Consider the following 27665-nt stretch of genomic DNA (forward strand, 5'->3'; position numbering starts at 1 on the left):
GCTTCTCAGCTCTGTGAATCTTGTTTGTATTCTTACTGTTAAGGCCATGATAGGTGAAGGCCCACTTCACCGGATACTTGGGGCAATGGGTCCTCTCTTGACAACAACAACAAAAACAAATTCTTTCATCTTTTAAGAAATTAACTCTGAAAGGTCTCTGAAAAAATAAACGTCCTGATTCAGTGAATCTGAATTTTGACAGGTTCATGAGGATAGTGTTTTTAAAGTATCTCCCTTACCTATTCATAACCCAGTTATAAATCATGTTTATTTTACGTCTTTTTTTCTTCATCCTCTTATGACTATAAAACATTTACCCTGACAAGTTTATAAAGAATATTGAGGTTGATACTTGCTGGTCTTAGTAGAAATTAATCAAAATCCATCTGTTCCCTTCTCGGCCTGGACAATTTCATTACCACTAAACCAGGGATTATAGGATTCTTACATCTTCTTTTTTTCCAACACAGTTCAGTTGATTTAGAAACAATGATTAAAGCTGCTTACTTTAAGGAAGATTGTTTCCAATCTTCCCTTCTTGCAAGGCAGAGAAAGATGAAAGCATCTTGATCCTGAAATATTTATATCTAAGACTGGAAATCTGTATCGGAGGCATGATGAACGATTGCAACCAAAGATTTTTTATTTTAAAGTCATATTTCTTATCTCCACACTTCACTTTCCTTACAAGCTACAGGAAAAAGGCACTAAGTGCATTCACTGCCCCCTCTCCCAGGTAAATTTTCCGCCTTTATTTAATTGTAAATCCAGTGTGACATAATAAAGAGACTCAAAGATAAAGATTACCTTTCTGACACTGACTATTTATAGGGATAAATATCAGTTATCCTTATGTGGCCTTAGAATGACTGCTTTGAAAGGAATGCAGAACACAAATTAGAGGGAATGAATTTAAGCCTCCCGCAAGGAGATACCTTGATCTGGGATTCAAGAAATCTAAAGAATTAGAAGTGATTACTAGAGAGTAATTCTGGGTTTACCCAGCCTCAGAAAGGTGCTATAATTAACTGTTCTTACTCTTAAAAAAATATCTGGCTTCCATACTTTTCCCCCTCTAAGGTCCTTTAAATGGAAGTAAAAATGCTCAGACCTTAAGTATACCATTGGATAAGCTTTGACAAATGCATCTATTCATAGAACCATCACTCCAATCAAGATCTAGAACATTCTATACTCTTAATTTTTTTTGGTGTGGCTGTTTTTAATAAAATGGAAATTATTATAGCCCTCTTCTACTAGGAATGAACGCCCCTCTAAATTCCAAAAGGAATAAAATAAAACGAAAGACCTGTTAGCTGGGTTCCCTATGGAGCCAAATGCTTCTTTGAAACCATTCCATGGCCAGGGCCTTTTAACAACATAACAGAAAAATGAACTGATCTTGACCGGCAGGCAGAGGGGATGGCGTCATGACCCAAACATCAGATTAGAAACACAATGATTCCCTGGGACTGGACGCTAAATCCTGGCAGACAACGCAGCCTTTCATCTTCTGAAATGGATAAATTGAATGAAGCTTGGCCAATTCTGGGCCAGACTGTTGGATCAAATTCTGTTTTGTTTTGTTTTTTAATTTTTTTATTTTGTAAAGTTCCTAACTGTTCTACATAGACATTAAAACTTCAATTACAGCAAACCCAGAGATGGCCCTTCTGTCCTTGACATGTCCTCCTTCCTCACGTGTTCTTGTGTGGCACGAAAACAGTTACCCACCTATATTCCCGGCCTTCAGGATCCTGCACCTCAGGCCTGCTTCCTTGTATGGCAAGAATCCTGCAGAATAAAAGGAGAATTACAAACGCTCATCCTTGGAAATCCTGAAGGGAATATATACCTACCCTAAGGAGTGCAAACCGCTCTCCATTTCATTCAGTAATTGCTTCCAGGGGATCTAAGTACAAAAAATAAAGGATGAACAGACTGCAAAGTATAATTTAAAAAAAGCTGCATTGTGGGGAGTTGCTTCTATTGGTTTGTTTTTTAAATGAGGAGTTCTCGGGGCGCCTGGGTGGCGCAGTCGGTTAAGCGTCCGACTTCAGCCAGGTCACGATCTCGCGGTCCATGAGTTCGAGCCCCGCGTCAGGCTCTGGGCTGATGGCTCAGAGCCTGGAGCCTGTTTCCGATTCTGTGTCTCCCTCTCTCTCTGCCCCTCCCCCGTTCATGCTCTGTCTCTCTCTGTCCCAAAAATAAATAAACGTTGAAAAAAAAAAAAAATGAGGAGTTCTGGGGCGCCAGGGTGGCTCAGTCGGTTAAGCGTCCGACTTTAGCCCAGGTCATGATCTCACGGTTCGTGAGTTCGAGCCCTGCATCGGGCTCTGTGTTGACAGCTCGGAGCCTGGAGCTTGCTTCACATTCTGCGTCTCCCCGTCTCTCTAACCCTCCCCAGCTCATGCTCACACTCTATCTCTGTCAAAAAGAAATAAACCTTAAGTGAGGAGTTCTGTACTGTCAAGTCCTATTGTCACCATACTGCGGTACCACAGAAGAGCCAAGACTCTGAAGCCAGACTCTGAGTTCAAATCCTGACTTGGACACATATTTGATATGTTACTAAACAAACCACTTACTTCCTGGTACTTCCATCTCACCTCTGTAAAATGGGGACAGTAATAATACCGAGCTCAGGGCCAGCTAACTTTTTCTAAGAGCCACATACTAAATCCTTTAAGCTTTGTGGGCCACTCAGTCTCAGTCCCAACTGCTCAGTTCCATCATTGTAGCATAAAAACAATAGGCAGTATGTAAATTAATGGGTGTGGCCCTCTCCCAGTAAAACTTTAAGAACCCTGTAATTTGAATCTTATATAATTTTTATAAGACTATATATATATATATATACTTTCCATATATATAGACATATATACACTTTCCATATATATAGATATATATACACTTTCCATATATATATGTATATATATACTTTCCAAATATATATACTTTCCATATATATATATATACTTTCTATATGTATATATACATATGACTTTCTTTTTTTAAAGATTTTATTTTTAAGTAATCTCTACACAAAGGTGGGGCTTGAACTCACCACCCCATGATCAAGAGTCATATGCTCCCCTGACTGAGCCAGCCAGGTGCCCCAAGGCTATTTATTTATTTATTTATTTATGTGGGCAGTGTCAGGTTTACAACAAAATTGAGAGGAAGGTACAGAGATTTCCCAAATACCTCCACCCTTCACACATATATAGCCTTCTCCATTATCTTCACCACTCACCAGAACGATGTGCTTTCGTTTTGGTCTTGTTTGTTTGTTTGTTTCTTACCAAGGATGAACCTACATTAACATATCATAATCATTCAGAGTCCATAATTTACCTTACTGTTCACTCTTGGTGTTGTACATTCTATGGGTTTGGACAAATGTATGACATATACCTATCATTATAATATCATACAGAGTATCTTTACTGCCCTAAAAATCCTCTGTGTTCTACCTATTCATCCCCCACAATCTGCGATGGCTGATCTTACTATGTCCATAGTTTTGCCTTTTCCATAAAGTCATGTAGTTGGAATCATACAGTCTGTAGCTTTTCAGACTGGCTTCTTAGTACTATGCATTTAGAGTTCCTCCGTGTCTTTTCATGGCTTGATAGCTCATTTTCTTAAGTGCCAAATAATATTCCATTGTCTGGTTCTTCCATGGTTTACGTATACATCCACCTGCTGAAGAACATCTCTGTTGCTTCCAAGTTTTGGCAAATTAATCATAAAGCTACCCTAAACATCTTTGTGTAGATTTTTGTGTGGACATAGGTTTTCAGCTCCTTTGGGTAAATACCAAGGAGTACAGTTGCTGGATCTTATGGTAAGAGTATGGTTAGTTTTGTAAGAAATACCCAAACTGTCTTCCAAAGTGACTACGCCATTGTGCATTCCCACCAGCAAAGTAGGAGAGTTCTCTTGATCCACATCTTTGTCGGCATTTGGCGTTTGTCAGTGTTCTGGATTTTGGCCATTCTAACGTGTATGTAGTGGTATCTCGTTGTTGTTTTAATTTGCATTTCTCTGACAGCCTCTGATGTGGAGCATCTTCTCAGAGCTTTATTTGCCATCTATCTTGGGTGATGTTTCCGTTAAGGTCCTTGGCCCATTTTTCGATCATGTTGTTTATTTCCTTCTTGTTAATTGTAAGAGTTCTTTGTATATGTGGGTAACAGTCCTTTATTAGATGGGCCTTTTGCTGAATCTCACGTAATTGTCAAGAAATATTCTTCTTCTTTTGATTTTATTTTTCAACTCTTAGAAACTATAAACAACATTCTTAGCTCACAGGCTGTAAAAAACAGGCAGCAGCCAAAGTTGGCCCACTGTACATAGTTCCTGAATTAGCTCACAAGGTCAAGTATTAACACATGCAAAGCTCTTAAACCAGTGCTTGACACATCATAAGCACCACATCCATGTTACTACTATCTAGTGGAAGGTGATGACTGCTACTCTCTCCAGGGGTCTGGTATTAGTATGATTTCCCAGAAAGTTGACTTTATGGGTTTCTAGTTTTGAGAAAAAGAGATAGAGGTCCTCAGAGAGAAAATGATCTTAGTGTCTTCCTCCAATATCTAAAAAAATATAGTGAACACTGCCTCCAGATATGGATCCAACATACAGAGTGCGCCATTGTATAGATCCCATCACTTGGGGAATGATTTTTTAAAGCCATTGCTGTCCATTTTTGCACATTAAATCCCACAAAGAGATTTATTTACAACATTAAATCATTTCCTTGCTGCCTGGCTACATTTTTAACTATTAAAATATTCATCACACACTCTAAGAACCTAATGCCAAGTGTTTTATGACCTCTTAAAGGATGACTTCTTTAAAAAAAAAAAATCACCTTCAAATGTGGATGTCAGCTTCTGAATGAGTCTAATAAAGAGTGGCTCATTATCACATATCAAAGGGAATAAACAAGAGCTCATTGTCCTGGAAAACACCACCAGGGATGAGCTGATTAAACAGAAATGTATGTGACGCATAAAGGTTGTGGGCTCTGGAGGTGGGGATGAAAAGTGGGGAAGAGTGTGAGGCAAAATTAGTTTGCTCCCCAGTATGAGAAACAAACTCAATTGTCTACAACAATGGTTCCCAGCAAGAGTCAGTTTGGGCCCCAAGGATACGTTTGGCAATAGCCATAGACATTTTCGGTTGCCCCAGCTGAGTTGAGGGATGAGAGTTGCTACTGGCATCTAATGGGTAGAAGCCAAGAGGCAGCTAAATAGCCTACAATCTACAGCACAGTCCTACACAATAAAGAATTCTTTGGCTCCAAATGGCCTTGTCTGCAAGAGCCACTCTAACTGACCCCAACCCCACACCTGACCTTGTCTTGCTTTTTCTTTGCGTTGGATATGATAGGCGGGTGTCAAACAACTAAACATAAACCCTGAACAGCATCCTTCCCGATGTTTCTATTCAGGACCCCATTTCCATTTGAACTCTACCTCCCTCCACTTTTTCAAAAGCATCGTGATGGAAAAATTGCAAGATTGGTGTTCATTTAAATTACACAAATTAATTCAATTACCCTGAAGAAAACTGGTACCAGATCACCAGATTGCTGAGCAACTGATGCTAATTTGGTAATTCAATTTACTAAAGAGGTAATGTGACAAATGTGTAAAAGCTAGTCATCTGTAGCTAGCACCAAGCCATCCAAGGCAGTCAGTACCTGCTGTGTATCAATTTGGATCCATTTCTACTCCTTGTTCTCAACCAAAATGAATCTGCTCGATTTCTTTAAGTAAATAAGGCCCTTTTTAGAGCAACACATGGTGAAAGAAGAGGTAAAAATGAACTTCCATCCTTTTACAAAGAATCAAGATACTAAAATACTAAATCAGCACGGAGAACTGATAAAAAGCTTCCAAATCAGTTTACGAAGACTCAAAGTAATTCTGATTGATCCAATGTAACTTGAAATTGTAAGTACATCAATTAACTTTGTATATTTAACGCTGTTTTAAAAAACACTTGTAATATCAGTTTAAAACTTTTTATTTTTTTAGGGGTGCCTGGGTGGCTCAGTCAGTTGAGCACCTGACTTCGGCTCAGGTCATGATCTCACGGCTTTGGCTTGTGAGTTCAAGCCCCACGTCGGGTTCTGTATTGACAGCTCAGAGCCTGGAGTCTGCTTCAGATTCTGTGTCCCTCCCTCTCTCTGCCCCTCCCTCGCTCATGCTCCATCTCTCTCTCTCTCTCAAGAATAAATAAAATATTAAAAAAAATTTTTTTAACTTTCTTTAATATATTTATTTATTTAAGTAATCTCTACACCCAACCTGGGGCTCAAACTCATGACCTCAAGATTAAGAATTACACGCTTGTCTGACTAAGTTATCCAGGCACCCCTAAAACTTATTTTTACAATAAAATTATATTTAAGTTGTATTTGTAGAGTGCTTTAAATTCTATTTAAATTCATCTGTATTTGGAGAGTGGTTCACAATTTGTGGAATGCACTCATATACATTATCTCTCTTGAGTCCTAAAACAACTCTAAGAAGGAATAGCAGATATTTCCATCCTCGATTTACAGATGCAAATATAGGTTTTGGTCCATCATATGGGTCTCTCTGACTTAAGAGAACATTCAACTGATGACACCGTGTTTTTCCAAAATCTTATCAGGAGGGAATATGGCAGAGACAACGGTTTAGATTCCTTAGTGCTAAATAAACAACCCCAAAACTCAGTAACTTAAAACAACAAACCTTTCACTGTATCTCACAATTTAGTGGGACAGGAATTCAGGCAGAGCTTAGCTGAGTAATTCTGCTCCACATTAATCTGACTGGGATCACATGGGTCACTCTGCGGTATTCAGCTGGTGTCTGGTGTAGAGGGTCCAGAATAGCTTCACTCACATGCCTTGGTGGAGGCCAGCTGGAAGGTTGGGCTCAGCCCGGTCCCTCCTTTTCCATGCTGTCTCAAGGTCTCTCCAGAAGGGTAGTAAGACTTCCTACATGGTGTCCAAGAGCACATATTCTGAAAGACAGGAATTGGAAGCTGCTGATCTTTCAGTGTGTGGGCCAAGACACTGGCACAGGGGTACATCCACCATAATTAATTGTTCAAAGTGGTCACAGAGACCACCCAGACTTAAAACATGAGGGGAATCAATGGGAGGAAGAGATCCCATCTCTAGAAGGAAGGACTGTCAAAAAGTCTGTGGCCATCTTCAGTCTGTCATAAGATCTTGAGACTCTCTTCCAACTTAAATGTTTAAAGGTGGCCCAATGACTCTGACACCTTCCCTGGTAGTAGGAGCTATTCTCCTCAAAGAAACTAATTCTATCCGGTGAAACTGCAAATCCTAGAGGGCTGAAGTAAGCGGGGCTCAGCAACCGTGTGTTCACCTGTAGGGTCCACTGACTGACTACTGTCTGATCTTATCCATTCCAATGGTGTCAACCATCATTTCCATGCCAGTGGCATCTACTTTCCTAGGCTCCCAGACTCCTGTATCCAACAGGTACCTCCAGTGGATACCTCTCAGTCGCCTCAGTTCTAACACAAAATGGAACTCGCTGCCTTTCCTCTAAAGCCTGCCTCTCTCCCTCCTTCCCTTTGCTGTGATACAGCCATGTACCTTTTCTCCCATATCCGCACCGAGTCTTGATGTCTCCTTCACACTCATACTCTGCATTCAATTGATAATCATGGCCTAGAGATGCTAACTCCTAATATCCACCCAAACCTCTCCAACCTCACTGCCCGCTGTCCTCAGTCATGCATCTTCTACAATCTTCTACTTCCTCTGCTTCCTGTCCTGCTTCCATGCAATCCAGAGTGACCTTTCTAAAGGTCCAGATATGATTATGTCACTTCCCATTGTAGCTGGGAGGCACACTGTTGAGAATAAAATCCGAATTCTTTAATGTGATTTACAAATTTTGTTCTTATATGATTTGATTTGAAGACACAAATGCTCTCCTGCCTCAGATTTCTCTCTCTCTGGCATTGCCACTAAAACATCTATATTATCCATTCCTTTCAGTCATGGCATCTGAAGTCCCTGTTAACTGCAAATAGATACTGAGAGGAGTAGCCACAATTAACACCTCATCAGCCATGAAGTCCTTTACTGAGGTGCATTCATCAAAGTATTTCTGTGGCCTGATTTCATAAAACATTCTGTACTGCGAAATTATCCTATATGCCACTTTTATTAGATTAAAAAATTAGATAGTGATTGATATTGATAGAAAGAAAAAGAGAGAAAGAAAGAAAGAAAGAAAGAAAGAAAGAAAGAAAGAAAGAAACCAATGAATGGAATGGTGGAAAAAGCCACTTTAGATGCAAAACTTCAAAATCATTTGGTAAATCAGCTAACTGTCCTCATTTGATAAGGTTACCATAGCTGGAAATGAATCAAATTCCCCAAAAAATAAATTCCAAGAGATGACTTACATGCATTGGTCACAGATAAATTTGCAGAATCAATCATTTCCAGATATTAGGGACCCATTAAGCAAGACTCAAAAGTTGTTTCCATATTTAACTCAACTTCTGTATTATAATAGTATTTATTACTATGATAGGATTTGACCTTTAATGAACTTTAACATTTTTGAAACTCAAGTTCTCTGTCTCCTCCTTGTCCATCTTCCATTGATATTCTGCTTCTCCAAGTTCCTATCCTATTGGCAAGAAATGGAACACAGTGGCCAGCGTCAAAACACTCAAAGCCCCACCCTCCCACATGCCCGGGCTCCTGGCTATTTCTGCTGATGTACCTTCCTCAAATATCTCTAGCTCTACTCATTTATTTCTGATGCACCTGTCACCTTTCCCATCTTCTTCTTCCCCAGCAGCCTATTAAACCCTCATGTCTTATTACTTAACTTTCCAAAGCCCCCATATATCATTCTCCTCTAAAATCTGAATTTCAGTGATGATAATGGAAATGATGATTAGTCAACATTCTTTTGGCATCACTTTGATGTTATATTGAACCATCTCCTCTAACCCTCACAATAACACTATATACCTAAGTATTGTTAGTATCTCTTTTACAGAACAGGAAACTGAGGCTCAGAGAAGTTAAGTAATTTTGCTAAGGTCGTACAATTTATTGATATTTTACAAAGAGATTCTAACAATACTGAAGCAAAAATTTAAATCATCTTTTTGTACACTAAAATTTTCATGAGTAAAATGATATGATGTCAAAGATTTGCTTCAAGATAATCTGAGGCAGGAGGGAGTGATGTGTGGATGAAAAAAGAGTCTCCATGAATTGACGATTTTTGTAAGTAGATGATGGGTACTCATGGTAGTACTCATTCTACTTTTGTGCATGTTTGAAACTTACCAAATAAAAAAGTGGGTTGTTTTTTTTTTTACTGTCATTTTTTTCAGACAATTACAAATAGCCCAAGCCTACGGATCATTATAGCCTTTCCGTGTTTACAGATAATTTCAAAATGTTCCATTATGCATCCAGGCTTATAAACACCTAATGTCAGGATATGGGGCAAACACTCCAGCTTTAGATACAAATGTCTCATCTTTGTCACCCAAGTTTATTTTGTTTCCTAGATCTCTGTAATATGCATTGCATACTTGCCTTAATGGAAGAAACAATTACCAGGGCACTGTTTCCGACTGCAAAGTGTTATCTTTTAATTAACCTGGGTAGCCTTTTTTTTACTTAACCTAGTTTGAAAACTGACAGCCAAATAATGGTCACTGCTGTTCCTTTATTGGGTCTTTTCAATCAAAACAACAGTTCCCTGTGTAGGGTCCGGCTCTGCAGACCCGGTGATACTTTCTATTCTGTTATGATCCTTGTCACAGACATCAGTACAGCAACCTGTCTTGCTAACCAGACTGCTTAGAATTGTTTCAATACATGAAACACAGATTGATCCAATATGTCATCTTCTCTCAAGGTATTCCGAACTCTACTTTGTGGGAGCCTGGGTAGCTCGGTTGGTTGAGCATCCAGCTCTTGGTTTTGGCTCAGGTCGTGATCTCACGGGTCATGAGTTTGAGCGCTACGTCAGTCTCTGCGCTGACAGCACAGAGCCTGCTTGGGATTCTGCCTCCCTCGCTCTCACTGTTCTTCCCCTGCCTGTTCTCTAGCTCTCTCTCAAAATAAATAAAAATAAACTTTTAAAATTTTTTTTAAAAATTAAACCCTTCCACCAACTTACAATGTCCAGTGTTGTGAGTACGTGAGGTGGCTGGATTCTTGCTTATCTGCCCGAGGGTTGGATGAAAAGTACCATATTTCTGGGTAGAAATGTATCAGGATGAAATCAGTTCTCTACAAGTGCGCACGCCCTGGGACCCAGCAGTGTCACATCTAGGAATTTATCCTAAGGAAGCAATTGTACAGATGCACAAAGATGTATGTGTAAGGATGTTCGAGGCATGGCATTTCTTCCTTAACAATAATAAGTAGTTGGAAAAAGCTCCACAGTCCAGCAATATGAGATTGGCTTGATGAAATTATCTGCAAACATCACAAATGTGGATGTAAATATTTTTATGGTAATGAGGAGGTACCATTAAATCCTGTTGGCAAACAGCAAGTTATCCAGAAATATGCACAGTACAATACATATAAAGCCTGGCGTGAAAAAAGTTGTACCTATATACATATACACATGCGTGTCAAATCTGTATGTACGTGTTTGAGGGAGTGTGGGGGATAGTCACAACCACATCTGACTTGATAAATATGGCTTCCTTCACATGATTTCTTTTCACTTCTCTATATCTTCAGGTATTTCTACAGTGAACGTAGTACCTACCGAAGACATTTTAGAGGAAACAAAAATAACAGACAAAACCTATTCTGTCTAAATGTGTTTCAAGTGTTGAGATAAAAGGAAAATGAAAAAAACCTGGAGAAGATGTAAAAAACCTTTTGGGAGCATTGTTTCAATAGAGAAAAGCCTTTCAGCATTAATTATTGAATAGAAATGATGGAAAAGGTAACAGGTAAAGGAGTAGAGAAGAGGTCAGAGTCAGTCTGCAACTGGTAACAATATTCCAACCTGAGGCTGAGAGCTCTGAGGTGTGGGACCCCAGACCAGTGACATTCTGTAGCACAAGTTCCCTCCCTGTCTTGGAATGCCACAGCTTTTTGGAATTCCTATATAGTGCCAGGCGTTATTCCCTGACCCTTACAGCAACCCCTGAAGGTAGGTCTTCCTAAGGGTTGGCCCAGAGGTTTTATGCCTTGCCCAAAGTCAGAGCTACATCCTGGAGCTGAGGTTATGAGTCCAGATGTGCCCTTTACTACGAAGCTTCAGGGACTCTCTATTACAAAAAGAGGGCCCCACGAAAACTAAGAGAGAGGCATTGTCACTGTTGTGTTAGTGACTAGGATAGGACCTTGGTAATACCTGGATAGAATTCTCTGAAGAGAAATGGGGTCAAGCTGAGTTGGCCAGGCAGTGATGAGAGGACTCTTAGGAACCAGAACTGAGCCTTTGTGACTGTAAATTATTCAGGCTAGATGTTTACAGTGAGCAGCTTACCTTCAGGCCAATATTAACTTCCGTTCCTATTACTATCAGATTAATTGCATTGTTGCTTTTTCTAAATACGCTACAAATCAGGAAACGTCTAATTCAGCAGTTAGTCATTAAAGTAGCAGTGAATCTGCAACTGTTATCTGATGCTCATCTATAAAATAATGCAAAAATCCAGGATTGGCTTTGCTTGGGTTTTTTTGGTATGATAAACAGAGCATTAATAATGAGTAACTGGGATATTGTTTCTAAGTTGGAAAGTGAAAAATTCTTCAGACAACAAAAGAAATCAGGGCAAAGAGACAACAGAGGATTGAACAAACAAGGGTAAATTTGCATTTTTAATAATGGATCCATAGAGTACATAGAAACTACAGTTGCAAATACTTCCATTTCAAGGTTAAAAAAACTAGAAAATATGTAAGTACTATGTATGTCAGGATGTTCATGTACAAAGATGAGACAGAGTTAAAGGGGATTTATTATTATCTCACAAATTTCAAATAGCAATGTACTAAAAAGTCATATTTCCTGGGTAGTTCAGAGACTATATAAAAATATGCACATATCCATATCCATATGTATAATAGTCTTCATCTTTCATTGTTCCCCATGATCTCATGCCTTTACATTCAGCTAATATCAAGTACTCTTTTACAGCTGATCAATAAAACACAGTTTACATCAAATGACCACAGAGTTGTCAATTTTTAAAAATCCCGGCCTCTCTTGTGAATTGCTAACTTCAAAGACATGCATTAAGATTATTAAGCAAGTAATGATTGATTTATTACATAACATTACGAAATGTTTTCTTTGAAGCACAAATTAAAAGGTCATGGATGCCCAGATTTTTCTTCAGGTTGATAGTTAAAATGCAGAATAGATCATATTGCCGGCCGTGAAGGACGCATGAAGGGGATGTGAAGTAACTCTCCTTTCCAGGCAATATTTTAATGAAATGCGTAATATTCTGCAGTGGATTAATGAGGCTGTTCTCTATTTTCAAACAACGGGGAGACAATTAAGACCCAATCCTGGGAACAAATTGGTGTCGCTGTTATTTTCTGATGGTATTTAAAATGACCATTGCTGCAGCAACAGGGCATTATTTAACAGAATGGAAAATAACCATTTACATCCAGCAATTCGGCAGAGATATTCAAGAGAAAAAAAAAAAAATGTATGTGGCAGCTGCTGTTCCTAGAAATAAAGCTGACATTTTCAGATGAAAGCAATTTGACCAGCTAAAACCTAAACATGCTTTGTGCCGTGTTCAGAAGTCACCCAAAATGCTGCCAACACGCTAACACCCTCCATAAAGCCAGCGAGCTGTGCAATTTCTCACCCTGGTTTCAGAACACTCGGAGAAGAGATGGGTAGGGATCTTTGAAGAGGAAGGACTTCAGAACGAACAGAATTAATTAGCCACATGAGTATAAGAAAAACCATACATCAAGTGTGGGAAAAGTCATCTACATATGGAGATTCACTGGGAAAAACTGGTCTTCCAGCCAGACTCGAAGTCCAATCCAAGCCTACTCTCAACACCTGTGTGTCCTAAATAATCAGCAACGATATTGCTCAGTAAGCTTGCATACAATACAAACAGAATAATAAATTATGTATTTTCCCAGTGCAGTGTTATAGAAAATGAGGATGAAATGTCAGTGAAATTCCACAGGTGGCCAATGAGAATAAAGTATTTTTCCTGCCTAAAGAGTCACGAAAAGTCAGCGAGCTTTTCTTACACTTTCGCGACTGGTAATTGTATGTTTACCTCAGTATTTTCCCTGAGGAACATTCTTTTTAATTCTACCTCTTAAAGCTTTGGTCTTCCCTTCCCAGGCTGCAAAGTTATTTTGCTTGCTATTTTAGATAACTTCTACAATTTAGTTCTGCCCCCCCACCCCTCGAAGAAGTCTACATGGCCAAACCGATGGTCTGAAATGATAGGTTTAAAGAATAATTCATTATACTATCAAGATCTTGGCATGCCAATTGCTGAAAAGACTATTTTGAGCTGTCAGTTCTAAAGCACATATTTTTTCATTGACTGGCATGCCAAGTGCTTGATGGAATAATGAATTGTTCCCACTGACATCACCATCTCACACAACCCTTGGGCCCTGCAGCATTTTTGAGGGTGATGAATTACGCGGCTCTCTTTCCCTCGTGTATAAAACTAGGAGGGTGAGATCACGTATAGGGACTTGCTGAAAAAGGGGGTGGGGTTTAAGAGTGGGGTGGGGGTTGGGGCGCCTGGGTGGCTCAGTCGGTGAAGCGTCCGACTTCAGCTCAGGTTATGATCTCACAGTCCGTGAGTTCGAGCCCCGCGTCGGGCTCTCTGCTGACAGCTCAGAGCCTGGAGCCTGCTTCGGAGTCTGTGTCCCCCTCTCTGTCTGCCCCTCCCCTGCTCGTGCTCTGTCTCTCTCTCTCTCTCTCTCTCTCAAAAATAAATAAACATTAAAATAAATAAAAGAAGGGGGTGAGGGTCAAGGGTACCATAAAGGTCAGCCACAACGGTGGTACCTGTCATACACTTCAGAACTAAAAATACACACGAGCTCACATTTTGACATGATCGCCACCCAAACACCACCGTCCAAGTATTCCGCTTTCTCACTTGGGAAGCGTTTTGGGGTTGGTTTTTTTTTTTTTTTTCCTGCGACTGGGAAGCTATTTGTGGCCACTGCATGCGACTCAGAAACTCAACTGCTCTGACTCAGAGACAAGAAAGGCAAAAAGGCTATGATGTCACTCATATTTCACTAAAAGAAAAAAAAAACCCAAAACAAATGAAAAACAAACAAAAAGCAGAAACAAGTCCATAAATACAGGGAAGAAACTCCTGTCTGCCAGCGGGGAAGGAGGTGGGGGGGGGGGGATGGGCAACATGGGTGAAGGGAGAAGGAGGCAGAGGCTTCCAGTTATGGGATGACAAAGTCACAAGGATAAAGGGCACAGCATAGGGAATAGAGTCGGTGATGCTGTAATAGGACATGATGACAGATGGTCGCTACACCTGTGGTGAGCGGAGTATAACGTATAGAGACGCGGAATCGCTATGTTGCACACCTGCAACTAATGCAACCTTGCGTGCCAACTAGGCTCCAAAAAACCATTCTTTTTTTTTTTAAAGAAGGCTCCCAGATAAAAGGCACAGAGGCATGGTCTTTAGCAAGGGTCAGATCCATATTCCCAAGTTCACTCTGCTCCTCAGACACCCTCATCCCCCACGGCGACTCTAGGGCGGCCCGAATGTGCCCGGCAAATTTGCCGGGGGCTGTGAAGGGCCCGATCCACAAAATGCTGAAGGTCGACGGAAGGTCACCATCCACAGCAGCCCTGGAAGCACCAGGCGCTTCCCACCCGCGTAAAGAACTTATCTCCCTGATTTAAAAGGCAGGCTTGGCCCTTCGTTGAAACCAACCTCTGGCTCCCGGTCAGCGGTCTCCTCTACCACATGCCCTGGGCAAAAAGCAGTAACACCTGCTTCAAGCACCTCCCTCCTCCTCTACTGAGCAGCAATCCGTTTTATTTATTTTACCCAACTCGCACCCCACCTCCCCCCCCAAAACAGCTTTGGTCCCCCCCATCCCAGTAGTCAATTGCCTACCAACAATGGAAAACTGAAGTCTCAGCCCCTCCTTAAACACATTAGCAAGTGAATGATTGCCCCCCCCCCGCCCCCTCAGGACAAAGACCAGGAGCGCTTTGTAAAAAACCTCGAGGAGGAGGCCCTCCTTTCACAGCCCCGGAGTGGCCTGGCGGCCTTACAGAACCGAACCGTGGGTTTACGTAAGTGCACACATTTGCATAGTTCCACACACCGTTTGCCATTTTGTCGCAGACTCACCGAGCGAGCGGAAGCAGTTACCAGTCACGACGTGGCGTCCGAACTCCTCACTTCCCAGCTGGCCGCGCTGCGGCCTGGAGCCCGCGGGCGGGCGGGGAGGTCGTCAGGTGACGCTGACGAACCCCCTCAGTGGGAAGCCGCCTTCGAGGCCCACAGGCCTGGGGCCTCCGCCACAGCGGGTGCGTGTTTGGCCCTGCGGACTCCCGCTGGCCTCCTCCCCCACCTTCGCTCCCCCGGGGGGCCTTCCAGGGTTGCAGACGTCGGGGCCCGCTCTCCCGGGGCATTTCAGAGGCGAGTGGTCACAACACGAAGGTCTCTCTGGTGCTCGGGATACACGACCCCGGCTTCCTGTGTGTCTGTATCTTCTTCCGCCCTTCACCTGCTTCCTCGCCTCCCTATTTGTTGAGGCCTCACCTTGTGCAGACACTGTGTTACTGCACTTCCCTTCCTCCCCTCGGCTGTAGCACATTCCCGCCCTTCAGGGCACTGACCTCAGTATAAGGCAAATACCCTCACCTGATTCATATCAGCCTCCCCATCCCTTCACCCCTTGCTTGCCCAGCAAAGTACCTTGCATGTAGAATGACCTCACAGTTGGGGCGCCTGGGTGGCGCAGTCGGTTAAGCGTCCAACTTCAGCCAGGTCACGATCTCGCGGTCCGTGAGTTCGAGCCCCGCGTCGGGCTCTGTGCTGACGGCTCAGAGCCTGGAGCCTGTTTCCGATGCTGTGTCTCCCTCTCTCTCTGCCCCTCCCCCGTTCATGCTCTGTCTCTCTCTGTCTTAAAAAAATAAATAACCGTTGGAAAAAAAAATTAAAAAAAAAAAAAAAGAATGACCTCACAGTAACTTTGAGGTTGGCTCGCAACCTCAGTAGCTCCCTTTGACAGATGAGAAAACTGAGGCTCTGTGAGTGTAAGTGACTTGCCTAGGTCACCCAGGCAGTAAGTGGCAGCACAGGGTATGCTTGTAATTTTCACTGTTCACACTGCCTGTCATCACGTTGTTTTTGTTGTTGTTGTTGTTTTTAACGCTGATTCATTTTTGAGAGACAAAGACCGAGTATGGGCAGAGAGCGAGGGAGACAGAATCTGAAGCAGGCTCCAGGCTCTGAGCTGTCAGCACGGAGCCCGATGCGGGGCTCGAACTCACAAACTGCGAGATCATGACCTGAGCCGAAGTTGGACACTTAACCGACTGAGCCACCCAAGGCGCCCCCCCCTCTTGTTTTGTTTGTGTTTTTTTTAAGGTTTATTTATTTTGAGAGAGAAAGAGAGCATGCATCGTGGGGGGAGGGGCAGAGAGAGAGAGAGAGAGAGAGAGAGGGAGAGCAGGGATGTGGGGTGGGCCCCAATCTCAAAAACCTTGAGATCCTGACCTGAGCCGAAAGCAAGAATTAGGTGTGTAACCAACTGAGCCACCCAGGTGCCCCTGTCATTACGGTTCTGCAAAGCCCCCCCAATTTCTTGTGAGACGTCATGTACCCGCACTGGCCAAATGTCATTACCCTACAGAAGACTTTCCGTGGGTCTCAGGAAGTTTCAGTGGGCAAAGCAGACGTTATCCGCAGGCGACTACGGCTTCCCTTCCAAGAGATGGCCACGGCCACGGCCTAACGCTGGGTAAATCCAAAATCTGCTCTATGCCTTACCAGCATGGGTGAGCCCTTGGAACGGGACGCTGATGCTAGTCACCAACCAGTCAGAACTTTTGTGCAGGATTCCTGGCTGACGGGAGCAATTTACTTTCCACCAAGAAAGCACACTTTTAAATGCGAATATTGATAGAAGGAGGAGGAGGAAGAGGAAGGAGAAGAAGAAAAATGACAGGAGTGGAACACATCGTTCCCAGCTGTTGGTCCTTTTCACTGGTGTACAAGCAGAGCTGTGAAAGAACGGGCACCTTTTTCCTGCCTATTACTTTTATGCCCTTGTCCTTCAGATTTATCGCTCCCACCAAGTCACTGCCACCGTAAACCTCGTCTTTTCAATAGACCGCTATTTGAATTGCAAAAACCGGACTCTCCAGGAACATATAATCTAGCACAAAGTAAAATGATAGTATTACAAAGCGATTTCCGAAAGGCGATTTATTTGCATAGACCTACCTGCCAGGCTGGACCAAGGGTCCGTCTCCGCCCACGCTTCGGGTTTGGGGAGCGTGCTGTGAGATGCTCCATCATCACACCTTGCTTTTAATTTCACAGAAAAGCAGATGTAGTGACATCGGTGTCAACCAGAGGAGGAAAACCTCCTGGTCCCCTTTCCACAGAGTGAACCATAAACACTTGCAAAAGCAACCTGTGTAAACTCTCTCCCTGATGTTGCTGACTATCCCCCGCATTTTTGAAAAATGACACGTAGACAAAGATGTTTCTCTAGAGGATTTACATTTGTCTGTCAGCGTAGAATTACTCTTAACTGTGAGGCGGGGCTTTATTGCCTTCCTCCTCGTTTTCCACCTGCCTCGAGAGTTGGAAGGATTGGTGTGTGCGTGTTTCCTTAGTTCTTCCTTTTTCCACCTCCCGCTACCTCCTTTGGAGCTGGCTTTCAAACAGTAATCCTAGCCTCTCCCAGCCTCTCCGTAGGTCAGTTCAATATGCATCCAGGACTAACCTCATCTGACTCTAGTCCCTGGCTCTAGTTACTTGCCCAAATCACTTTAGCTACGGGTTTGCTCCTGGGACTTGGCAACACCCACCGTTAGCTGCGTCTCCCACTTGCTGATTCCTCGTCCAATTGCCTCCTATCACACCGGCCCGGTTTCTCTGGCACTTTTATTTAATACTCCGCCCCGCTTAGATTTCCACCCAAAGCGGTAGGCACTTCAACAGAACTGTGTCCTGACAATCTTTACTTTCCAGATTATTTCCGAAAACTCCAATTGCTTCTCCCTATATTTGTCCGGCTGATTGACCTCAACACAAGAAGGGACAACACGTCAGCGCAGCTGGATGGCATTAAAGTTGGAGTAGGAAGACCTGGGTCCAAGTCCTTTAACCTCTGTTCGCTTCCATCACCAGGGGGTAGGGTGGGGAGAACAATATGTAGAGTGCAGGCATGGCTGTATCATGTAGGTTCTTTCAGACCGTCAGGAAGAGAGATCATCCAATTCGTGACCTAATGTCCAAGTGGCCTCGTGGATAACTGAAAAGTGGTTTCGGGAACCACGCAGGGACTCAGATCTGGTGTCTTGGTACCAGGGAATTGGCATTCTCTTTGTCCCGAATGTCCCCTCTGAATGGCTGGGTTGTATGTTTACCCTTTATCTTGCAGCCTCCTGACTGGACAGACTTTCGCTCAGCTATTGATCCCTGGTCTAATCAACTACAACTCATTCAACTCACAAACATGGTGCAACTGACCAAAGCAACTTCATCCCAAAAGCACTGCCTGGTACCCTTTCTCCAGAAGGGCCCTGTGGCCGTAGCAAGTGCTTCCAGGTGCCTGGAGAGGGATTCTTGCAACGCTGACCCTCATACTCCTTGAGAAAAAGATCCAGTGGTCAAATAAAGTTGAAACAGTAAAATATTACCTCTTCCTGTTTAGCCATATTCACAACGCACATGAGCGTATCCAAGGCATGGAGACGCCCTGCAATAAATAATTCTGTTAAACAAGGCATGTGGCGACACTAACCAAGCAAGCCATTTTTTTTGTGTCTGGGGAGAGGCCTGGAAATCAGAATACAAGTGCTCCCCAGATACTAGAGCTTTAAATAACAATAGTTCTATATGTCATAGCACAATCATTGCGCTTAATGAACGTATCCTATGGTGCCAGGGACTACACAAGTGTGCCTGCGTTTTTAAAATTGTATCCTTAAATCTCTCTGCCTGATAGGTATTCCCACCAATTTATAAGTAAGAAAAGTGAAGCGCCATGCAGCTGGGCAACAAGGCCCTGAACACGCAGCTTTTGTTGTCGCAAGGCTGAAAAGGCAGGGTCTTCTGACTTCTGTGCCTGCATTCTTTGGTCTACACAACTTGCCTCTTCCAGGAGCCCACCTTTCTGTTACCGGTCTGTTACCAGTGCCTGTTACTGGTGGGCAGTCAACAAACCATTGTGGAACGAACAAATGCCATGAAGGACCTCCGAGGTCCCTCTCAGCAAAAACATGCCCAAATTCTGCAATTCAAGGTTGCTAAGAATACATGATACTAAACACTTTGAGAACCACATTAGGTCACGTCAGGACTCGACTGTCAACACTCTTTAGTTTATGCTTTAAGCACTTGTCTTCCATGTCTAGGTTTCAGTGAACTCCTCTGCTTACAGTCTGGTTCTGCTCAACCTAAGTCATAACAGCAATTGCATATGTGATAACACCCATAAAGCCTTTCGAAGAAAGGAATTAGCTCCTAATAAGAATCGAAGAGCTAATGTGCCAGCTACAGGTCCTTAAATAGACCTCCCATTCCAAGTAAATTCCTCTGCACATCACTGAGAACGCATTCCACTAAATAGTGTCTGTCACAAGACATCGTCTTTCCAGGGCCAAATGCTTTTCACGCAAGTTAAGAGTGATTACACAGGACTAAGCTATTGGCTGCAACTAAGAAATTCCACACTTAGGTGTGAAACCGTCTGCGAAAAGGTCCCCGCTTTCCCTCAAATCAGGAATGAAATAAATCGAGGCTCCTGGCTGGCTCGGTCGGCTAGGGCTCTGACTTCGGCTCAGGTCATGATCTCACAGTTCTTGGGTTTGAGCCCCATGTCGGGCTCTGTGACAGCTCAGAGCCTGAAACCTGCTTCTGATTCTGTGTCTCCCTCTCTCTCTGCCCCTACCCCACTCGTGCTCTGTCTCTCTCGCACGCTGTCAAAAATAAATATTAAAAAAGAAAACAAAGGAATGAAACAAATGTATCCATATGCAGAAACAAGGTCTTACTTTGTCACTCAGGTGTCTGGAAACTATGTTATAATGGTATGAAAACGCTGGGCCTCAGGCCACAAAGAGACCACTTGGAAGGGCTTGACTGCCACCGCGTGGTCAATGCATGCGTTACCGTCCCAAAGCGAGGGCCGACGTGGTCTATGCGCTGCTCTAAGCCACTTCTTTTATGACAAGAATGCTTATGACACTTTTGACATGCCCCAATAAGCTAAAAGAGAAGAAAGGTGTTAAAATGTCTGTCAATAGTTCTTGGATGGGAATAGGTTGTTTTAAATAACTGGTTGCTCTAAGGCAATAGTACCTGAGATGATTTTAAATGCTCCCAGTTTTGAAAAAGCACGTATTTTTCAAATTCTCTCTCCATTGGCTGTGTTTCAAAGAAAACGATTTTGTAATTGCAAGAAAGGGCCTAAATCCAGAACTATTTTCTTGATTGTCTATTTTCCCAGCTAATTTTTCTCTTTTTTCCCTCCCTCCCTTCCTATTTTCCTTCCTTCATTACCTGTAAACTTTCTTGTTTAAATTCCTTCATAAATGAAGCCCAGTATCCAATCTATCTGTTACTTCCTAGCTGTGTGGCTTTAATAAGTTCCTTTACCCCTCTGCTCTCTTTAAACATCTAAAGAATGGTTTTTACATTTCTAAAAACTTGAGGGGGAACCAACAAATAATAAGATGGGGCAGAGAAGACATATGGTCCACACAGCCTTCTACAATATGAAATACACAACATACACGTCTCCATCTCAGAGTCTGTTTCCCAGAGAACAGACCTTAAGACATCCCTCTGCAGTCTACTCCTATCATCATCGCTAGAGTTACCCTGTTCAAGGCAAGATCATTACTCCTGTTTGCAACTCAGCAACTCCCCTTTTATCAGAAACAAAGGATGGGAGCCTTGCCACTTGCACCCCAGTCCCAGAACCTCTCTGACTTCATCTCCTACTCCTCTGCCCCTCAATCACTCCAGCTGCACTGGCTTCCTTGCATCTCCTCAAACTTGCCAGGCATGCTCCTGCCTCAGGGCCTTTGCACGTACTCTTTTGGCTTCCTGGAATGCTCTTGGCCCAGTTATCTCCCTGCATTGCTTCCCAGGTCACCTATTCCAAATCGGAAGGCCTTCCCTGACCCTCCACTTAAGTGTACCAGACTCTGCCTCCCCCAAGAAATCTACATCCCTTGCCCCTCCCTGCTTTAGTTTTCTCCGTAGCGTGTATCAGCATCTGGCACACAGTGTAATTTCACTTATTTATATTGTTTACTGTCTGTCTCCTCCACCAGAACGTAAGCTCCATGAGGGCAAGGACATTTTTCTGTTCTTTTCCCAGAACCTAAAACAGTAACTGGTGCATGGTAGTTACTCACTCAGTATTTGCTGAACAAGCAAAGCAAGTGAAAGGATGGAAGCTTATGGATGTGGGGCCAGAAGAACTGTGATCTTTAGGGAAGTCCTCTCCCTTAAACAGCGTCTGATTTTCCTCACGTGAGAAATGGGAATAATTCTTCTGTCATTTTTGTAAAAGTTATGCAATACAACATTTGGGAAAGCATTGTAGAATCATCTGCTAAATAAATGTAAGGCATAATTTTTGCTTAAACCGAATTCCTCATCAGTGAGCTACTTATTTTTATAATCTAGAGCCACCAGATTGCCAAAAAGTAAGGGTGTAGCATTAAGACGCAGAAAACCTTGAAAACTGTTCTGGTATTCAAATAAAATATAAAACGATTTATTTCAAAGCCATACCCAAAATGTACAAACAATGAAATATCTTTTCAAGACTTAATTTTCAAAAGCACTCCTTACATTTAAATTTTATAACCATTTGAAGGTCTTTTGCTCCCATAGAAAAAGTCTGACAAAAGTTAATTCCATAAAGTGTTAAATGTACTCGTGTTTATATAAAAGCATTCTCTCTACAAATGTAAAATATTTAAATATAATAGTTGCATTATGAAAATGTCCTCAATTTCTGGAATTCTTGCTAGTCTATAGAATTGTATTTCTACACACTTCTTAAAATGAGGTAAGCTCAACGCTGACATTTTTTTCAGATACTTTTTCTAGAAGTTTATACTGCTCTGATTAAAAGTATAATGCTGCCTTTAAATTTCTTTTAAAGTGAAATCTTTTCCCGGGAGTGACTCTATTCTGCACGAAGCACAGCCATACCACTCACTTAAATATTCATGTGTTGTGATTCTTTTTACACAATTTTCACATCGAAATCAAAAGTATTACTATAGTCCTTCACTACTTTCTTTACAGAGATTTTAATAAATATCCCTAAATTCTGGAAGACTGTTCATAAATCTTTAAAGCAGGGGTCAGCAAACTTGTTCTGTAAAGGTCCATATAAAAAAATACTTTGGGTTTCTCAAGTTACTATTCTGCTGCCTACTCTTTTTTTTTTTTTTTACAATGCTAAAATGTTTTTTAAAAAAATCTGCAGCCCTGTTAATCATCTACTTTAAAAAATAGAAGTCATTCAACTCTAAATTAGATTTCTCAAGTGTTAATAAAATGTAAACTTCACATTTCGCAGTAAATTAAATCCATGGTTTCTGACCCCTGGATTGAAAGTTCATAAACAGTAAGAAATTAATCCCAGAGAGTGGGACCGCATTTCAGATATTCTTTTTAATCAACAGCACTTTCTCATGGGCTGCTTTTTCATTTTGAAATGGAGAATTCACATGTCTTTACTTTTTTTTTTTTCTTTTGGTTTTTGTTTTTGATAGGGAAAAAGTCTCTTCATGTAGCTAATCTGGAGTCTGCAAGATCAAAGGGAAACACTCCCGTGCAAAAGGAGACAGAAGCATCACACAGGCGTGTGCAGTCACGAATACCTGCACCGAAACCACCATGTGATACAGAAATTCAACCTAACTGCTCTCCCGGGCTAAGAAGGAATTAGGGGCCACCAGCTAGAAGGTATCCAAAGCAGTCCTAACGGATGGTCTAATTTATTTTTATCGTATGTAGCTGTTGCATTTGGGGAAAACATGATTTGCATATGAAATATGGGAATATAAACTGATGCAACGGCATGGTTTATTGAGGTTCTTGGTGCATTTGGCCTGGAGTTTACTAAAAAGATAGAGCAGAGAATTCTGTGGGAGATACTTTGGACTCTGAGAGAGTAAAACAGACCTAGGTAGAACATTGTTTGATCTCTGATATGGAGTAGGCTACCTATAGCCTGGTACTGAGAATCACAACGGGGTGTGTGTGTGTGTGTGTGTGTGTGTGTGTGTGTGTAGTATGTTGTTTTCCTTTCCTACCACAAAGTGTCGTGAACAGATTTTGGCAAATAAAAAAAGCTGCTGTGAATTTACTTAAATACATCAGAAACACATTGGAAGCCACTAGAATTATAATCCCATTGTCATCTGCAAAAACATTTACAAATTCTAAAGCCAAGAAGGTTGACAACTTTGGTATACCTAAGAAACTCAAATACATCAGCAAGCCCATGCCTTATTTTTAAACTATAAAAAGTAAAGTTTTCAGTGCAAAAATAGAATCTTGATAAATAGCTATGACACGAAAATCACGGGAAACAGTTCAAGACTCTAAAATATGTAAGTAATATCCTGAAGGCATGTTTTGGTCCAGAAAAGGTAATTTGGGGTTAGGAGATAACTAGTTGTTTTACTTATTGAACTGTGAGAGCCTGGGTGGTGGAATGTTTAAACAAACAGACTTTTACAAACAGACTCGGCACATTTATAGCTCATCACGTTTTTTCTTAAACGGCCACTTCGGGTGTTGTAATACGTGGTCTGCCGCCTGAAGGACAAGGTACATGAATTCTTCTACATCGAAAGAGTAGTTGGTAAACTTTGGATGTTCCCCTAGAGTCGGGTGGTGGCCCTGAAAAAACAATCACAGAGCTGTAAGTCACTAATGACATGGTTTTCGGAATAGGAACATAATTATTTTACTTTCGCCAAGGCAACTATTTTAATTTATGCTCTGCATCAGAAACTGGCAATTGTTTTTCAGTACAGAGCTGGGTAACACATCTTTCCAGCTCTGTGGGCCATACAGTATCTGTTACAATTACTCAACTCCACCAGTGAAATGCACAAGCAGCCAAAGACGACATGGAAACAGAGAAGCGAGACTGTCCCAATAAAACTTTATTTATAAAAACAGGGGGTGGGCTAGATTTGGCCCCAGCGGTCTATAGTTTGCTGATCTCTCCTGTATATAATTTAAAAGATCTTTCGAGGCTCAAATTTCACAAAGTTGTCTTCTCAACATAAAGATAGGGAGTGATTAATTTCCCTTCTCCAAACTTGCAAATATAAAATACAACTCACTATTTTAGGAGGACAGTTTATCTCTGGACTGAAGTTTAAGGACAGTTTTTCATATTAATCACACACTTTAAACCAATTAAAATGAAAAAAAAGAGGTGAGTTTTGTCACTGAACTTTACCTTATCCTGAGGAAAGACTTTATTCTGCCTTCGCCAAGTGATGTAATGGATCCCTCTGAGCCTGGCCAGGTCTAAGTAGCAGCGCTCATCTCCACAGTTGTACCTAAGGGCACAAGGGCACCCATACATGAGACTTGTGTCCAGGGGTTTTGCCAAATCAACACCTGTCTGGGGAATAACACACCTCCCAAATATGTTCCTGCAAAAGGTCGTGTAACCAGTACACAAGATTGATGGAGATTTTTAAATATCTTCATAAGCGAACTACTTTAACTTTATTTTATTTTTAAATTTTTTTATACATTTATTTATTTTTTGAGAGACATGGAGAGACAGAGCACAAGTTGGGGAGGGGCAGAGAGAGAAGGAGACACAGAATCCGAAGCAGGCTCCAGGCTCCAAGCTGTCAGCACAGAGCCCGACACGGGGCTCGAACTCACAAACTGAAATCATGACCTGAGCCGAAGTCGGACGTTCAACCGACTGAGCTACCCAGGTGCCCCTTAACTTTAAAATATCCAAAGAGGATCAAGGAATGGAGGGAACTAAAGTCTATCAAGAGGGCCGACTGACTGTGGACTCGGTATTATCTCCTAATATCCAGTCTACACACATGGAAGTGGACTTAGGGGAGTAAAACATCCAAGGGCACATAGCTAGGGAAGCAGAAATGGAAACCTAGTCAGCTGAGCAACAAGGCCTGGGCACTATCAACCACCTCTTCCTTCCTTCCTTCTCTCCCTCTCTTTGGGAGAAATGAAGCATTGAGATAGAATCCATAATTCTCTGGCTATTTTTCTAATGTAAACGTATTTCAAATATTTTTGCAAACTGTTGGAAGTTCACAATTTTTTTTCCTAAATGGTCTCTCATTCAAATACTGAATGAAGTGGTTTTTAAAGTGAAACCGTAACATCTAGGTATACAGACACAAAGAGAGAAATGGGGGAACAGTAGCCACTGTTGGCATGCCCAGAACTAAAGATGGGGCGTGGTGTCTACGGCAGAATCACTAAGGGGGAGAAGGCCATGTCTCTATCATCGCCCACCCAGTTAGAGGAGCACCCCAGGAAAATCACTGTCCTCTTGAGGCCTCGCTTTCCCTGAGTATAGAATCAGTGAGCAGCAGGCAACATGGTAGGCCTGTGCTTTGGAGCTGTGCTCTTCATGAGACAAACAGATGCTTGAACTCGCTCTCTTTTTAACTGTGGTAGAAAACACTTAACATGGAATTTACCGTCGTAACCATTTTTAAGCACACAGCTCAGTAGTGCTAAGTGCACTCACTCACACGATGCAACCATTCTCCAGAAATTCCCCATCTTGCAAATCTGAAATGTGACTCCATTCAATACGAACTCTTCACTTTTCTCTCCCCTGTGGGCTCCAGGCAACCACCATTCTACTCTGTCTCTGTGAATGTCACTACTCTGGGTACCTCACATAAGTGAAATCACACCGTATGTGTCCTTCAGGGACTGGTTTATTTAGCTGAACATAATGTCCTCAAGGATCATCCGTGTTGTAACACGTGACAGGATTTCCTTCTTTTTAAAGGCTGAGTAATGCTCTACTGGAGATATACAGATATACCCACATTTCCACATTTTGTTTATGCATTCATCCGCTGATGGACGTTTCGGTGGCTTCCACATCTTGGCTGCCGTGAATAAGGGTGCCATGAACACAGGTATGCAGTATACAGGTTCCTTTTTATCAGCATGATGGCACAGAGTGTAGAGAGATGGTCCCAGTCTGAGAAGGACACAGCAACGAGCTTTCAGGAAGGAAGTCATAGACTCCCATCTCCCACATCATACCGAGATGGAGGGAGAAAGGGGTGTTTGCTTGTTAACTGTAATGGCAGATAGAGACTTCACATATTTAGTTTTAGGTCTGTTTTCTCTCTAGATGCCTGTATGATGTGACTTTCTGGTAATGATTAAGTATTCTGCCTTTTGGGGGCATCTGGGTAGCTCAGTCTTTGAGTGTCCAACTTCAGCCCAGGTCATGATCTCGAGATCCGTGGGTGCAAGCCTTGTGTTGGGCACGGTGCTGACAGTTCGGAGCCTGGAGCCTGCTTCGGATTTTGGGTCTCCCTCTCTCTCTGCCCCTCCCCAACCCACGTTCTGTTTCTCTTGCTCTCAAAAATAAATAAACATAAAAAAATTTTTTTAAAAAGTATTCCACCTTTTGAAGCTCTGAATGGCAGTCTCAGCCATGCACAAAAAGCATTATTTGTGGCCTCAGTGTACAAGTTGTCTCCAAACACTTACAGTTCAAAGACAGCAGCCCAGTCTGGAAGGAAGAGTAAATGGGTAAGACCAGCTCCATGCATTCCGATAAATATGTCCGTGTTATGACTGATCCTCAGCTGATCTAAAAACCCAAGTTCCCTGTGAACACATAGAACAAAAGAAGACAGAGGGGAGAAGAGAGAGACTGTTGGGTTGAGTTAGCTCCTGACTCATGGTAACAGTATTCATACAAGCGCCTTTCCCAATTTAAATCACATGCCACTATGGCTTTTTGCCAAGTCCAAGCCTACTCCAATAATTAATAAGTTAATTATTTAATAATTTAACATTGTTTTCTAAGTAAGCTCACTTTAAAAAAAAACCTTAAATGTATTTTTTTTAAAAAGATTTTATTTTTAAGTAATCTCTATATAACGTGGGGCTCAAATTCACAACCCTGAGATCAAGAGCCGTCAGCTCTTCCCACCGAGCAAGGCAGGAGCCCCTAAGTGCATTTATTTTAGAAGGAAACTTTCAGAGCTGTCTTGAATGAAAAACCAGTAGTGCATGACAAACAAAACTGTAAAGACAGATACAATCAAATGAAAAAGTTTCAAATCTAGGTAGGTACTATTGAAGGAAGAGCTGTGAGCCTAAGGCCTGCTCTTTCTTTAAGAAAAAAGGAAATTAGCAGG

At 42.1% G+C, this 27665-nt stretch overlaps 1 protein-coding gene across 2 annotated transcripts in view; it reads right to left on the reverse strand.

Annotated features, from left to right (window-relative positions):
• Positions 1-21993: 21993 nt before the first annotated feature.
• The window catches only part of EOGT (EGF domain specific O-linked N-acetylglucosamine transferase), a 37048-nt gene continuing 31376 nt past the window's right edge, over positions 21994-27665 (reverse strand). Inside the window, exons 15-18 of one of the 2 annotated variants that reach the window (XR_006965150.1) lie at positions 27010-27129; positions 26331-26488; positions 24734-24836; positions 24074-24162 (exon numbers count right to left, since the gene is read on the reverse strand). Coding sequence is in view for 1 of the 2 variants with exons in the window: in XM_047096025.1 (XP_046951981.1) it covers positions 24016-24162; positions 24734-24836; positions 27010-27129 (370 nt within the window). In the remaining variant the exon portion in view is untranslated. Of the gene's footprint in view, positions 24163-24733; positions 24837-26330; positions 26489-27009; positions 27130-27665 lie in introns of both variants that reach the window. The other variant, XM_047096025.1, reaches the window with a different exon arrangement.

Source organism: Lynx rufus, unplaced genomic scaffold (genome assembly GCF_022079265.1).
Source record: "Lynx rufus isolate CCGP_SWC_20201006 ecotype Redwood Valley unplaced genomic scaffold, mLynRuf1.p SCAF_4, whole genome shotgun sequence".
NCBI lineage: Eukaryota > Metazoa > Chordata > Mammalia > Carnivora > Felidae > Lynx > Lynx rufus.